Source organism: Rosa chinensis, chromosome 5 (genome assembly GCF_002994745.2).
Source record: "Rosa chinensis cultivar Old Blush chromosome 5, RchiOBHm-V2, whole genome shotgun sequence".
NCBI classification, from domain to species: domain Eukaryota; kingdom Viridiplantae; phylum Streptophyta; class Magnoliopsida; order Rosales; family Rosaceae; genus Rosa; species Rosa chinensis.
In genome coordinates, this window is record NC_037092.1 from 35,737,592 (window position 1) to 35,751,806 (window position 14,215).

The 14,215-nt window shown below is 36.3% G+C and overlaps 1 protein-coding gene across 1 annotated transcript; it reads right to left on the reverse strand.

The window, feature by feature from the left end:
- Nucleotides 1–915: 915 nt before the first annotated feature.
- LOC112203722 (F-box/kelch-repeat protein At4g19930-like) lies at nt 916–3,731 on the reverse strand. The gene is made up of 2 exons (XM_024344647.2): nt 3,593–3,731; nt 916–2,162 (listed from the first exon to the last, which is right to left on the reverse strand). The coding sequence occupies exon 2, from the start codon at nt 2,160–2,162 to the stop codon at nt 1,101–1,103; it is 1,062 nt and encodes a 353-aa protein (XP_024200415.1). The 5' UTR covers nt 3,593–3,731; the 3' UTR covers nt 916–1,100.
- Nucleotides 3,732–14,215: the final 10,484 nt, after the last annotated feature.

Genomic DNA, 14,215 nt, shown 5'->3' on the forward strand with positions numbered 1-14,215 from the left:
TTATTGGGGTGGGGGTTACCTTTGGCACCTTGTTTTGAGAGGCCCTAGCGAGAGCTTGAGTAAGGGCTTCATTATGTTGGTATAGTCAGTCCAACGCTCGACCGAGCGTGGTGTTCTCGTCTTCCAACTCTTGCAGTCGTTGTTGTGAAAGGAGGTTGGTATCTCTATCGATTCTCTATTGTTCCCGGTCACGTTGATTTTACTCACGGAAGGCCGCGATCTCCTCTTGCATGGCCTCTAGTTTTGAAACTAGGGCCGGAGGGTCCGGGACGACTAGTGGGCTGTTTGCTCCTAGTAGGTCCAAGGATCCCAGGCCATGCATTTCAATCCCGGTGCTCTGTGCCTCCAGCGCCAAAGTGTCGGGTGTGAGCCTGGGCAACATTCCTGCCCGCACATGCTGCTTCCTACAGCTCTACCATGATTACGAGCCCCCACCTGACGTGCCAATGTTTCTGGTGGATTTCTCTGGGTACGTAGGTCATCCCAAATCGGTTTCTCAATGCTCCTTTAAAAAACCGGAACTCTGCTTCGCAATCTAAAAGTGCTTCCACAAAATAAATAACATGCAAATCCTACCAAGTTTCTTGTTAGAAAGCAATTATTGTGACCTTACATTTTTCAGTTGATCATCAACAAGTGACCTTAGAAAATCAATCTGAACGACAACATGGTGTACGTATATCAATGTGTTGGTGTAGTTGGCGGAGCTGGTAGAACTTGTGGTGGATTATATAAACTTTGAAAGGAAATTTTTGAATGTTGAATGCAGTTTTTATTTCGATACTGTGATCAAAAACAAAACCGACCTGAACATAAATACTCACACACAAATATAGGCAATAATCGGTTTCACCCAATCATGAAAACATCTTTTACAGGTCCATACTAATTGCAAACTAAAAACATGAAACAAATGTAACGTCTCAAATGCAAAGCACCAATATATGCATCATGCATGCATAACTGGGCATGAAATTAACACAATAGTCTTATGCCTGAAATACAGAAACTTACCTCAGGCCTAGGCATTCATATAACAAGTGTCTGTTATACATATGCACATCAGCTAGCCCTTCCATTTCTCTCGCCTTACCTTACAATTACTCTTCTCGTTTCATTCCCTTGAGAGCCATAAGGCTTGGCCTAAGCCAAGTGAATGCTTCATCTTCATTTGTGCTTTCCATGTCATATTCGGCTAAAACCACCTGCCTTGTCATATCATAGTAAATTCTTGAACCAGCGGCATCTATGGTGAGTTCATTAGAACAAGCACGCAACTTAATGATCTCCTCATCCAAATCCGGCTCGTCCTTCAAAATTTCCAACTGAACCACAATCTTTCTTTCGGTCCACCTATTCTCCATGTAATCCTCCAACCTCAAAACACTGATATCTTCATCTCCAATCTTCGCAACAGCAACACGCCCATCCCATTGGCAAAACAGAACTTCAGACAAGTCTTCGAAAGCTTCTTGTGGCACACGGCAAGTACTTATGATGCATTCCTTCCACTTCTCCAAAGTGTGCACTTCTAGTCGGTAACCTTCTCCATCTTCAATCAAGTCAGCAAAATGTCCAATCCCATTGTTTGCTCCAATATACGCTCCATGATCGGCAAAAAGTATGCCTTGTTCTAACAACTCTTGGTTTGGATGTCTCATTGGCCTCCACTGCTCATCTCCAACAGTTATGACTTGAAACCCTGCTTCACAATTACCATTGTGATAGTAACATACCACTTTACACTCACCAGTGACTTTATTGAGAGCAAAGTCATATTGGTTCGCACCCTTGTGTGCAAGAGGCAAATAGACTACTTGGCGGGTTACCGGGTTTCTGATGCGGCATGATCGACTATCAGTAAGACTCATCTCTAAAAACAAGCCAAAACAACTCACAAACTTCTTGTATTTTTGGTTGACATTAATAGGCTGTAGTATGCCATCGATTTCCTCTTTTACAAGATCACTAATTTTCTGAAAGCTACTAGCTCGTTCAAACTGCCTTTCTATGAACTTGGGGTTTCGAATCAAGGCATACCAGTCCTTGCAAACACATTGGAATCTGAGTAAGTGCTCAATGGACACCCAGGTCAAGATCTCAAATATCAAATCAAATGGAATATGTGGGACAAATTTCCCTCTTTTATTGTCATCCGCCATCTATTGAGTGTACATGCAGAAAACATAGTTCACAAATCATCTTCATTAGATAATTAAAACTTGAATCATGACAATAAACTAGAAATTAATAAGGTATAGATGAGGTATTTGTAGGAATTTTTTTTTTTTTTGTCATTAGTGTTTTGAATTTAACTTATATCTTGGCCAATATACTTGATTTAAGTACGTATACTAAACTATTTCATCAGTTCATCAACACATCAACGTTAACCCTTTTATGTAGCACTAGCTAGACTAACTTTGTATAAAGATAGACTAATACAACTGCCTCTCATCAGTTTACCACTACTTATCATTAATTTACCCTTATATGAAATTGGTTTATTACTAATTGAGTGACACATTCATGTTAGGGCTGTCAATTCCGACACGACCCGATAACACGACCCGATAACACGACTCGAAACTCACATGAAATAAAGCGGGTTGAACCCGCACGATTAAAAAGCGGGACAGCCGTGGGTCAACCCGCCGTGACCCATTTAATAAATGAGTCGGCTACAGGTCAACCCGCCAACACGAAGTGAACCCGTATAACACGATTATGCTATACTTCTTCTTAAAAGTTTGGATGTTGGGAGTATTTGATCATAGGATTAGACAATTTGAAATATTTTGCTTTATAAGTATTGGATTTAATTATTTATGAATATATATAATTATTTATATCCTTCTTCTTGTGGAGTTTTTAGTGAATTTAATCAACTTATGCATTTTTTTAGTTAAATGGGTCACATTGTTACTTAAATGAGTCATTTTGTCTAACACAACACAACATATTTGTTAAATGGGTTAAGCGGGTTGGAAACGGGTAACCCGTTTAATAAATAGGTTGGGTTTGGGTTTAAATTTTTGACACGATTATTAAATGAGTTGGGTTTGGGTTTATATCTTGCGACACGACGAATACATTGACCCGACACGAACCTAATCGGACACGACCCATTGACAGCCTTAATTCATGTATTGATGCATTAAGTTAATAAATTATGAGCACAAAGTAATGGAAGGGATTGTTTAGACAAATTGATTATAAATATGTTGTGAAAATTTAATAGTGACTTATTGGGGAAAACAAATGAGTTTCATACTTAAATAGGATGCAATTCAATTTCGCAATTGAACTCATGCATAAATCACAAATCAGATTCCAAAATTGAATCATCGGAATGTTTATTGGTCTTTCATTCAAGTACGCAATTTCTTTCTCATAACAACATAGAAATGAAAAATCAAGGTTGCAAAGCTAGCCAGCCACAAAAAAAAAACACTCGAATTCTGCAACAAACAAAAATTTAAAACACCAATGAAAAAAAATCTAAAATATAGAATCATTCAGTTAACCACTGCAATTATACCAGATAAAAATAAACTATTATAATTATACGAAATCTAACAATGATTTTTACCTCTGGATTTGGCTGAGATCGATCGTGAAACTGTAAGGGTCGAACTGATAACAAGGTGCGAGAGAGCCACTAGTATGAAATCACAGAGAAGAAGGTCTAGAAGAAACTATCTCGAGATAGCGGCGGGTTTCAATAATAGACCAGTTTCAAGAAATGTAAAGACAAGATGATGACCTTTAGGGATTTTAAGGGCAGTTTTGTCTCTTTGGCAAAAATTCTTAAAAATGAAAACTTAGCTTTTTCTCTTTGGGGGGCCAATGCTTTACTCTTTTTCCTAAAACTTTCTTTTTTATATTATTTTTATCCATTATTGGTAAGATATTTTTTTTACTCACATGAAAAAAAGGTCTATAAAGAAAATATATCGAAACATCGGCAAATCGACTAATTTCATGAAAGTTAAAAAGAGTATAGGAGAAATCTTAGGGTTTTTAAGGTTATTGTCATAAATTTTTAAAAAACATTTCTTAGAAAGGTTTCTCTATGCGAGACCATTTTTAGTTTTTTTTTTTTCCTTTTTTTTTTTTTCTCGAAAGAGGGTGTGCTAATCTATTAATATAGAAAGATGCAACAATACACACAGTGACTCGCCTATAGTGAACATGTTAGAAAGAGTAACTGTATAAGTAAGATCCTCTTTAATAGTGCTGACACTCTAAGTATTCAAACTATCCTAACACCACTTGGCTGGGTGATTGGTTATGATTCAGTTAGAGCTCTAGTCTGTCTACCATTGTATTTCATGGGGGTAACAAGGGTGTTACTTACGACTCATGAGTACACGTTTCTAAAAGAGAGTTTCGGGTGTGTGTTCTTTCTTCTATTGTCCAAGAGGGACATGTGTTTGTATTTAAAATGCTTGAGTATTCAATGGAGTTGAAATGGTGATTCATTGGATTTAGCGTGGGTTGTTTGATTTTCTTATTTATTTCCTTTCTTTTATTTTTGAATTGTTTGGCCTTTACGTAATCTCCTGAACTAAATTTTATGTAGGAGTTGCTATGATTTGATTTGTGTGATTTTTAAGTGATCTTCTGAACTAATTTTCTATGCAGGGATTACTGTTTTATACCTTGTGTGATTGTAAGTTCGGTTGTGTATTGTGGAATTAAATGTTATTTGCTTTAATTTATTCATAAGTTGAGGAAATTATAAGCATGTGTGTTTTGAGTGATTCAGTTGAGTTTTACTCATACGAACTTAAAAAGCTTACCGGGTTTGTTGGTGCAACCCCGTGCACTATTCCATAGTGTAGGGGTTATTTGATAGGAGCATTTTAATGCGACGTTTTAACTGTTATTTCCCTATATTTTCTGCGTTATTTCCTTAATAAAACTCTGTTTAGGAAAGTTTCCATTCTTTGATTGGGAAAGTTCCTAATTGTAGAAAGTTTCCGTTTTGTAGTTTCTATTTTCCATTTTTAGAAAGTTTCCATTTTAGTTTAAGAAAGTTTCCATTTCTTATTTTAGAAAGCTTCTATTTTCAGGTTTCTGGAATAAATAAGCTGAATTGAGTTCATAAATGGAACGAGAAGCTTCATGAAGATGACATGGAAAAACAAGGTGACAATGTGGGAATTAAAGATGATTGATTGAGGATTTCAAGGAGAGATTTTCTTGGGAGACTTTTATGGAAAGAAATATTGTTAGAGGAATAATTTGGTGTGATTGCCAACGTGAAAATCAGAAATAATCAAGGAAATGACGCCAAGAGAGATTCAAGGGAGATATTTATGGAAGGAAAATATGTGTGCACCAAGGAAAAGCTAAAAAGGCGTCCAGATTCATCCCTAAATTCCCTAAAGGAATGTTGGCCGAAATTCATGAAGAAAATCAGAATAATTTCAAGGAAATTCGGCAATTAAATATTAGGGAGGTATTTTAGAGAATTATGATTGGTTGGAACACATCACAAGGCTTACTTGGCATTCTATGATTGGTTGGACCACATCACAAAGCTTACTTGGCGAATTCCTATTGGTGGAAGCTATGTGGAAATTTCTGATTGCTTTGTGAACCCTAGCCGTGCTCCTATATATACCCACCTCTTTGACGTTGAGAAGGGTTCCTCTCCCCCATACAATTTACACTTTAGAAAAAAAATCAGAAAATCTTCTTAGCATAGCCGTGAGTTTCTCCATCCTCTAGTCATCTCCACGAGTTCAAGCAAGGCCAAGGGAGAAGAAGCATAGCCGTGAGCATCCATCATCCATCTCCAACCTTGAAGCTTGCTTTCGAGATTCAAGAGACCACCACATCAATCGTTCATCACCATCCCCATCTCACGGTGTAATCCGATTCTCCTTTGTAACCTTTGCTTTGAATTTCGTTGGTTATGAACTAGTTGACATATGTGTTTGAACAAATATTAATTTCTGGAATTTTTATGATTAATTGAGAATTTTCAGATTCATATTATTGTGATTCGAGAGTTGCTTATGTGGGTTTGTTTAATTAAATTTGCGTTATAGATAACTTTTGTATTTTAATCTTATGTGGTTGCAAACACTTAGGGTTTCGATATAATTGGTGATAGGTTTAAGAACATGAAATCGACTTTTCGTTTTGTGTAAACTTGAATCAAAGTAGTAAAGGTTTTGTACAAAGATCGAATTTAATTAACGAGGATTGCAATTAGGTGGACTTTTCCATACTAAGTTGTACACTTGAGTTGATAGCCTTTCTCTATGTGTAATGCGTTAAACATGACATGATTGACTAGCTTTCTAGAGTTTGATTGCATGTTTGATAGGATTAATCTAGGTGCTTTCGCTTAGGTTAATTAGCATTGAAAAGTAAAAAATGGGAATTCATTTGCTTTCGAATGTTTCACATGATCAACTCCTTTCTCATGACTTAGATGAACAATATTAGGGTTTGAGTCAATTTTAATCATATGTTTCGATTTTGATCTTTGTTCTCTCATTCCATTCGTATTTTTATGTTTTTGCATTTTAATTGTTTTGTTAACTTAGTTTTATTTTCGAAAAACCAAAAACAAAATCCCCCCTTTTTCGTGTACAATGCTTATAGTTGTGAATATCTTTGTGAATATTATACTTTGTTTTAATTTTAATTGTTTAATTGTTTGACAATGACAGGTGTACCCTCAATCCCCGGAATAGAATGATCCCTATTTATTACGTACTACTAATGACATTTCAGGGTTAAATTATGCGCTTGCTTTAAGCCGCATCATTATTCCTACAGGTTAGGATAATCAGAGTTGAGATCGTGGCTTGTTGTTGCATCAGTGTTAGGTTTAGAACCTATTTTGTGTATTTACTTCTGTTTGTAGGTATGCTCCTTGTGAGAGTTTACATTTACCTTGATGCTTTGGAGTTCAAGTAAACACCTTGTAATGTAATATGTGACTCTAGAGAACGAGTCGGTATTGATATTGTGGCTTGGTTTGTTTGTTGCTTAGATTAAATGAAAAAAGTTTGTATGTATTTTTGGGCGATTTGTTGGTTTATCGCGTTTCAAATTTGAATTTTCTTTATTCAAAATTCACGGTGTGACAGTAATTTTGTTGTTGGTGAGTAGTTTTTGTTATCGGTGATAGTAGCATTTGGGTCAGTGAGAGTAGTTTTTGGTCTGGTATCGGTTAAAGTAGTTTTTGCTATCAGTGAGGGTAGCTTTTGCTGTCGGTAATAGTAACTTTTTGAAGTTGATGAGAGTAGCTTTTATTGACGGTAAGAGTAATTTTTTGTGCTAGTGAAAGTAGTTTTTTGGAATTGGTGATAATAGTTTTCTGGAGTTGGTGAGAGTAACTTTTTGTGCTGGTAACAGTAGCGTTTTTTATCCCACCAGAGGCCCCGCGCGGAGTTGGTTAGAAGTCGTTGAAGACCTTCCGGAAGTCTGCTGGAGACCCCACCAGAGATGGTCTGAGGTCCGCCGGAGAGGAGAGGGACATATTGTTGTCTTTTTACTCTACTGGCATTTATGTAAATATATTAATTTTAGGAGGTTGCGCTGAATAATATTTGGACTTACATCATATTCATGGATTGCCGTAGATATATGTGATTCCTCCCAATATATTTTGATCGAAGAGATGCTAGGGAGGGTGATGGAGGTTGACAAGAGGGGGTTTCGAGAAGGTTGAGTTTGTGTTCTGGTGGAACTATGTTTGTGTGATCCGATGCGGCTGGCAAGGAGGTTTAGATTTTCTCCTAATGACTTTTCAATATGAGAGGATGATAGGTGTTTGTACGTAAATCCGTATGGGGTGGTTGAGCAGAAAGAGGTTGTGACTTGACTTCTCCCTTGATATCTCCTAATGAACCTATAACCAAGGAAACCGTTAGAAGGAAGTCCGGAAGGTTCTGGACTTCTCTCCTCCAACGCTCAAATTAGACATGAGAGTGAAGCGAAAGCTATTGATGAGAAAGTCATAAAGGGAGGAATGGAATGAATAATGGTTACTCGGAACTTGAGGTGAGATCCCTTTTATATAGGCAGTGGTGTGCGCTTGTGCGCTGAAATCCGCACAAGTTGTCACTTACTGGAAGGTTCGTTGCATTCATGCTTGGGTTATGATCGCACCAATGCAGCCATACACTGATTTCGTAGACCTACCAACAATAGGTAGGTGCTTGGACAATGCTTCCCTCAACCACGTCAGGATACCGTGTCCATAGTAGCCCCAACATGATGTCATGGTAATGCTGGAGGTTCAGGCGACGGTAAAGCCTACTCCTGGTTTACCGCTAATGGTGTTTAGGGTCAATGTTTCCAAGTCTCTCTCTACCCTATTCCTAAAGCAAAGTCATCTTATGTGTGCATTTAGGCAAAAGAGATCTATAGTGATCAAGTTGATGGAGGAGCGGCAGACAACAACGAATGAATGACCATGAATTGTGGACGAGGCGAAAGCACGTGGCATGCCCTGAGGACAGACGAACAAGGTAAAGTAGGTGGAGATGGGTACTAAGTCACCTACTCCTTCTTCATCTACTTCCACATCTCTCTCATTTTCTTCAAGGAAAAGGAAAGAAAAGGTGTACATTTTGTATGGTTCACTGCTTTGCTGCTCTTGGGTGGTACAAAGGGTGCTTAGTACCACAATTGTGTTCATTGATGGGTAACGTTTTATCTTCTTAGGAGTTGAGTAGTTAGTCAAAAGATGATTTTCATTTTTACTATTTTTGTTTTGTCTTATGCTTTAATAAATACAGAGTAAGTTCTATGATAGAGTTTTCTTGCTAGGGTTCTCTTTTCCTGTCTAGGCTGAACAGGGACAACATTGTATTGATGTGTGGGCTTAAGCTCCAGTGTATGTATTTTCATGGCGGTGACTTAGTGAAACCATGCGAATATATGAATATTCATCTCCCCCTAAAAAAAAACTATGTAATTTATTGTTGATCTTTAACAATTTTTTTTTTTTGAAAGCATTGATTAATGTAACTGCAAAATACATGAGAGAGAGAGGGGGGGGGGGGGGGGGGGGGGGGGGGGAGTACATGGTGGCTAAACCTCATATTACAATACACATCAAGAGAATGTCCTGAGATAATAACAAGTGTCAACTAAAGAAATGTATTCTAACAAACACCAATTAGTGAACAATGCTCTAATGGCTACTTCATTCATTTTTATATTTGTGGTGACATACCGGACAATAGTGCTTACTCGAAGCCATAATATACTAATGAGAAGATCAACTTTCCCACTGTGCTGTCATCAGAGTATAAAATCGGTGACAATAAGTTTCACCCTGCATATAGGAGGCTGCGACCATTTGACCATCCAAGGAACCAACTGCCTACCTAGAGCAAACAAATTACTATCACTAGGAGGTTGCAACCATTTGACAATGCAATGAACTCGCTACCTACTTACAGCAGACAAGACACAAAAGTCACAAGTTGCACAGACTAGGATAGTCCCCACCTTGTCCCACAGAATACTAGTAGTAACTTATTAACGAGTAGGTCTTTTAAAACTTTTTTATATTAAAATTTATCAATATCTCAAGCAATTTTGAAGCATGGACAATATAAATAACAAAATATATATCACAATCTAGTATCTCAATTAATTCTTTTATACTTCTCTTGTAGTTCCAAATTACAAAAACTATAGAACATATTTCATGTCCTTAAAGCTCACACTATTTATTTGCAGCCCTATAATGTATGGATTAGGATTTGGTATATACATACGAAGATATACGAGTGTTCCAATAGTTTTTGGCAAAAGCATTATAAGAGAAATAAATCAGGGTCATATCAAATATTTTTTCAATCAATCCATCAATGATTGTATTACGAAAAGCTCAAGCCAGAATGGCCATTACATACCCATCCGCCACTATTCAAAGATAGACAAGAGGTTGTGGATTTAACACATGGTACATTGATCGGAGTAATATTTTCTATGTTTTTAGTGCATTTCTCTCTACAATTTGCTTAGTTATTCTCTTAACATTATCATTTCTAACTTTATTTTGTGTTTTTAGGTACATTTGAGCTCCAAACGCAGGAAATGAGCTAAAAAGAGCTAAAAATGATGGAAATGAAGGCAAGGAGGAAATGTGGCGGAGAAATGACAAAGAAATGGAGAAATGAAGCTTTCCCAGTTCTACTAGGAGAAGCAATCCCAGTTGAAGTAGGAATTCTAATGCAACTAGGAGTGAGCTCGGAAAAATGATGTTCGGAAATAAGAAATGACAGAGTCCTAGTTGGACTAGGAAACCTGCTCACACTAGGAGTCCTGGTGGTATTAGGAGATGCTGTGTCTTGAAGATAACTCAATATAGTTCAAGATTGTTCTAGAATAATGAAGGAATTTCACAATGCATTATATGGATTTCGAATTGGCCCATTTTGGGAGAGTTTGGCCCGAAGTTTGAAGCATGTGACTTGCACATGAGTCTCCAGAACCTTCCTTGAAGTCTTGAGGTATTCTTGGCCCATTCTACATGCTTTTTGCAGTTATATATATAAGAAATATTCAAGGATTTTCGGCAAAAGATATTATGGGATATTATTGGATTTTCTTGGGATTTTATGAGAGAAAATAGAGGAATAAGAATTGATTTATGACTCTACATACAAGGGAGGCCAAAATTAAGTCTAAGTACATGGAAGAATTCGGCAAAGCAAGGAGGTGACTTGTTCTCTTCTTCTAATGCAATTTTCTTATTGGTTGAATGATGTCACAAGAAGATTTCGACCTAGATTCTCAAGCCCTTTCTGTTCACTATATAAAGGGAGTTTTTGAAGACATTCTACACATCACAAAATTCAGAATCAAAATACACAAACACTTCCCTTTCTCTTCCAAGTTTCGGCAACTTCAAGAAATCCAAAGTTCAAGGCCGTGAAGCATCCATTCATCCATTCAAGCATCCTTGCCGTAGCTCTCATCCATTCCATCACCTTTTGAAGCTTCTTGCGTCCTTGAAGATAAAAAAATGTAACCATGAACACCATAAATTGTTTTTGGTTTTGTATAAGAATGCTATTTCGGGTTTTATTGAATTTCGATTTTGGTTTTCTTTCTTGGATTGATAATTTGTGATTTCTATGGTGGATGAAAGATTGAATTTAGTTATGTGATTTTTGAATACTATGAAGCATGTTTTAGGTTTTAGGTTTTCAAAAAGGTAAATTGCAATTTCATTATATGCTTGTATGATTGTTAATTTCGAACTTCAATCTCATCTTTTATGTGTTAATTGATCTTTGGATGCATACTTAGGTTGATGAACATGTAATTGAATCCATATTAAGGTGATAGCATTTTAGGCTTTAATAATTTCGGTGGAAAACCTAAAATTACTTGGGTAAATTAACAATGAGTCTTGCATGCTTGATTAGGGTTCTAACTTGTGTTCTTGACTTGAATTGATCAAACTTCTATGATTCTTAATGCGTTATAAGTGTTTTTGTTAGTGATTAGCTACCACTAGTGATTGCATGATTAATAGGGCTAACTATGGTGCGTTCATCTAGTTAATTTAATTAAGGGAAGTAAAAAGAACTTTGTATGCGTTCATCTTTGTTCTTGATTGATTCTATGCTTAAACATATTTTGATTCGTGATTTGATGATTGAAACCTTACCAACGTATTAGTAGTAGTTAACGACATATTATTTTCGTTCTATTCATATAATTTCTATTTGATTCTTGGTTTTGATGTGTCACATGTAGATAAATACTTAGTTGTTAGATAAAATAAATCCTAAATCCCATTATCTATATTTTTTGTGAATAATGTATATAAATATTCTTTTATTTGTTTTACTAACGTTTTATTTTTCAGGAATTAATTAGGCCCTAATCCCCGGTTGAAAACGATCCCTACTTATTCTTACTACATTGATAGGGTTTTAAATTGATACACTAATTGTGACGTCATACATAGTGTTAGACCATTCATATATTAAACATCCAGTGCTCACTCATTAAAGCAAGCCTATTAACTACGATAATCTAGGACCAGAGTTACAAGTAAGAGTATCTCCAATATCTTCCCTATAAAATCTATATTATGTGGATTTAAATATTAAAATCTCTATAATTTTTTCTTTCCCATTCCAATAGTTTCTCTATCATATTCTCTATAATTTATTATCCATGATTAAATAAAGCAATATTTTTAATCATATAATTAATTATTAAAATAAATATAATTTGAGAAGAGAAGAGAGAAAACAGTAAACACTTCCGAAAAAATGATTCCCTATAACTTTAGAATTTGCTGTAAATATATAAATTTTTGTTTCCACCTATTCTCCATGTAATCCTCCAACCTCAAAACACTAATATCTTCATCTCCAATCTTCGCAACAGCAACATGCCCATCCCATTGGCAAAACAAAACTTCAGACAAGTCTTTGAAAGCTTCTTGTGGCACACGGCAAGTACTTATGAAGCATTCCTTCCACTTCTCCAAAGTGTGCACTTCTAGTCGGTAACCTTCTCCATCTTCAATCAAGTAAGCAAAATGTCCAATCCCACTGTTTGCTCCAATATACGCTCCATGATCGGCAAAAAGTATGCCTTGTTCTAACAACTCTTGGTTTGGATGTTTCATTGGCCTCCACTGCTCATCTCCAACAGTTATGACTTGAAACCCTGTTTCACAATTACCATTGTGATAGTAACATACCACTTTACACTCACCAGTGACTTTATTGAGAGCAAAGTCTGTATTCGTTTGCACCCTTGTGTGCAAGAGGCAAACAGACTACTTGGCGGGTCACCAGGTTTCTGATACAGCATGATCAGCTATCAGTAAGACTTATCTTTAAAAACAAGCCAAAACAGCTCGCAAACTTCTTGTATTTTTTGGTTGATATTAATAGGCTGTATTATGCCATCGATTTCCTCTTTTACAAGATCACTAATTTTATGAAAGCTACTAGCTCGTCCAAACTGCCTTTCTATGAACTTGGGGTTTCAAATCAAGACATACCAGTCCTTGCAAACATATTGGAATCTGAGTAAGTGCTCAATAGACACCCAGGTCAGGATCTCAAATATCAAATCAAATGGAATGTGTGGGACAAATTTCCTCCTTTTATTATCATCAGCCATCTATTAAGTGTACATGGATGCAGAAAATATAGTTGACAAATCATCTTCGTTAGATAATTAAAACTTGAATCATGACAATAAACAAGAAATTAATAGGGTGTAGATGAGGTATTTGTAGGATTTTTTTTTTGTCATTAGTGTTTTTTTTTTATTGGATAGTTAGCTGTTAGTAACTCACACACCCATGCAGTGGTATCCCAGCGCCAGGACACCTGCATCGACATTGTAGCGAAAACCAGGCAAAGCCAGACTAATCCACTGCACCGCAGAAGCACGAACCCAAAGGGTCCCTCAAATCTGCTGACCACGGGATAGAGTTGGGATTCAAACGCTAGACCTGGGGGTTCCAGACTAGGTCGTTCGAACGCTGATTTAAATTTCATCAGTTCATCAAAACATCAGTGTTAATCCTTTATGACGCGCTAGCTAGACCAACTTTGTATGAAGATAGACTAATACAACTGCCTCTCATCAGTTTACTGTTTACCACTACTTGTCATTAATTTACCTTATATGAAATTGGTTTATTACTAATTGAGTGGCACATTCATGTATTGATGCATTAAGTTAATAAATTATGAGGACAAAGTAATGGAAGGGATTGTTTAGACAAAATTCTTATAAATATGTTGTGAATTTTTTTTTTTTTTTGACTTTGTCAAGGGGAACCCAAAGGCTTCCTATGCCCATGATAAACCCCTTCGGCGCGTGTAAAATACAAATGAGTTTCATACTTAAAAATAGAAATTCAATTTTACAATTGAGTTCATGCATAAATCACAAATCAGATTCCAAAATTGAATCATCGGAATGTTTATTGATCTTTAAAATTTTTTTTTTTTGAAAGAGGGCCAGTATGGCTGCCGTTAAGCCTTGATCATTAATGAAACCACAGAATACATGGGGGGACATAATACCTGAACCCCAACTTACAATAAGCATAAAGAAAACATTCCGATCGAGATAATAACGAGAGTCTTAACTAAAAGTATGTATTCTAACATGCACTGATTGATCTTTCATTCAATTACGCAATTTCTTTCTCATAACAACATGGAAATGAAAAATCAAG

Coding starts and splice junctions, on each gene's coding strand:
- LOC112203722 (XM_024344647.2), bottom strand. CDS start 2,162: ATGGCGGATGACAATAAAAGAGGGAAATTTGTCCCACATATTCCATTT.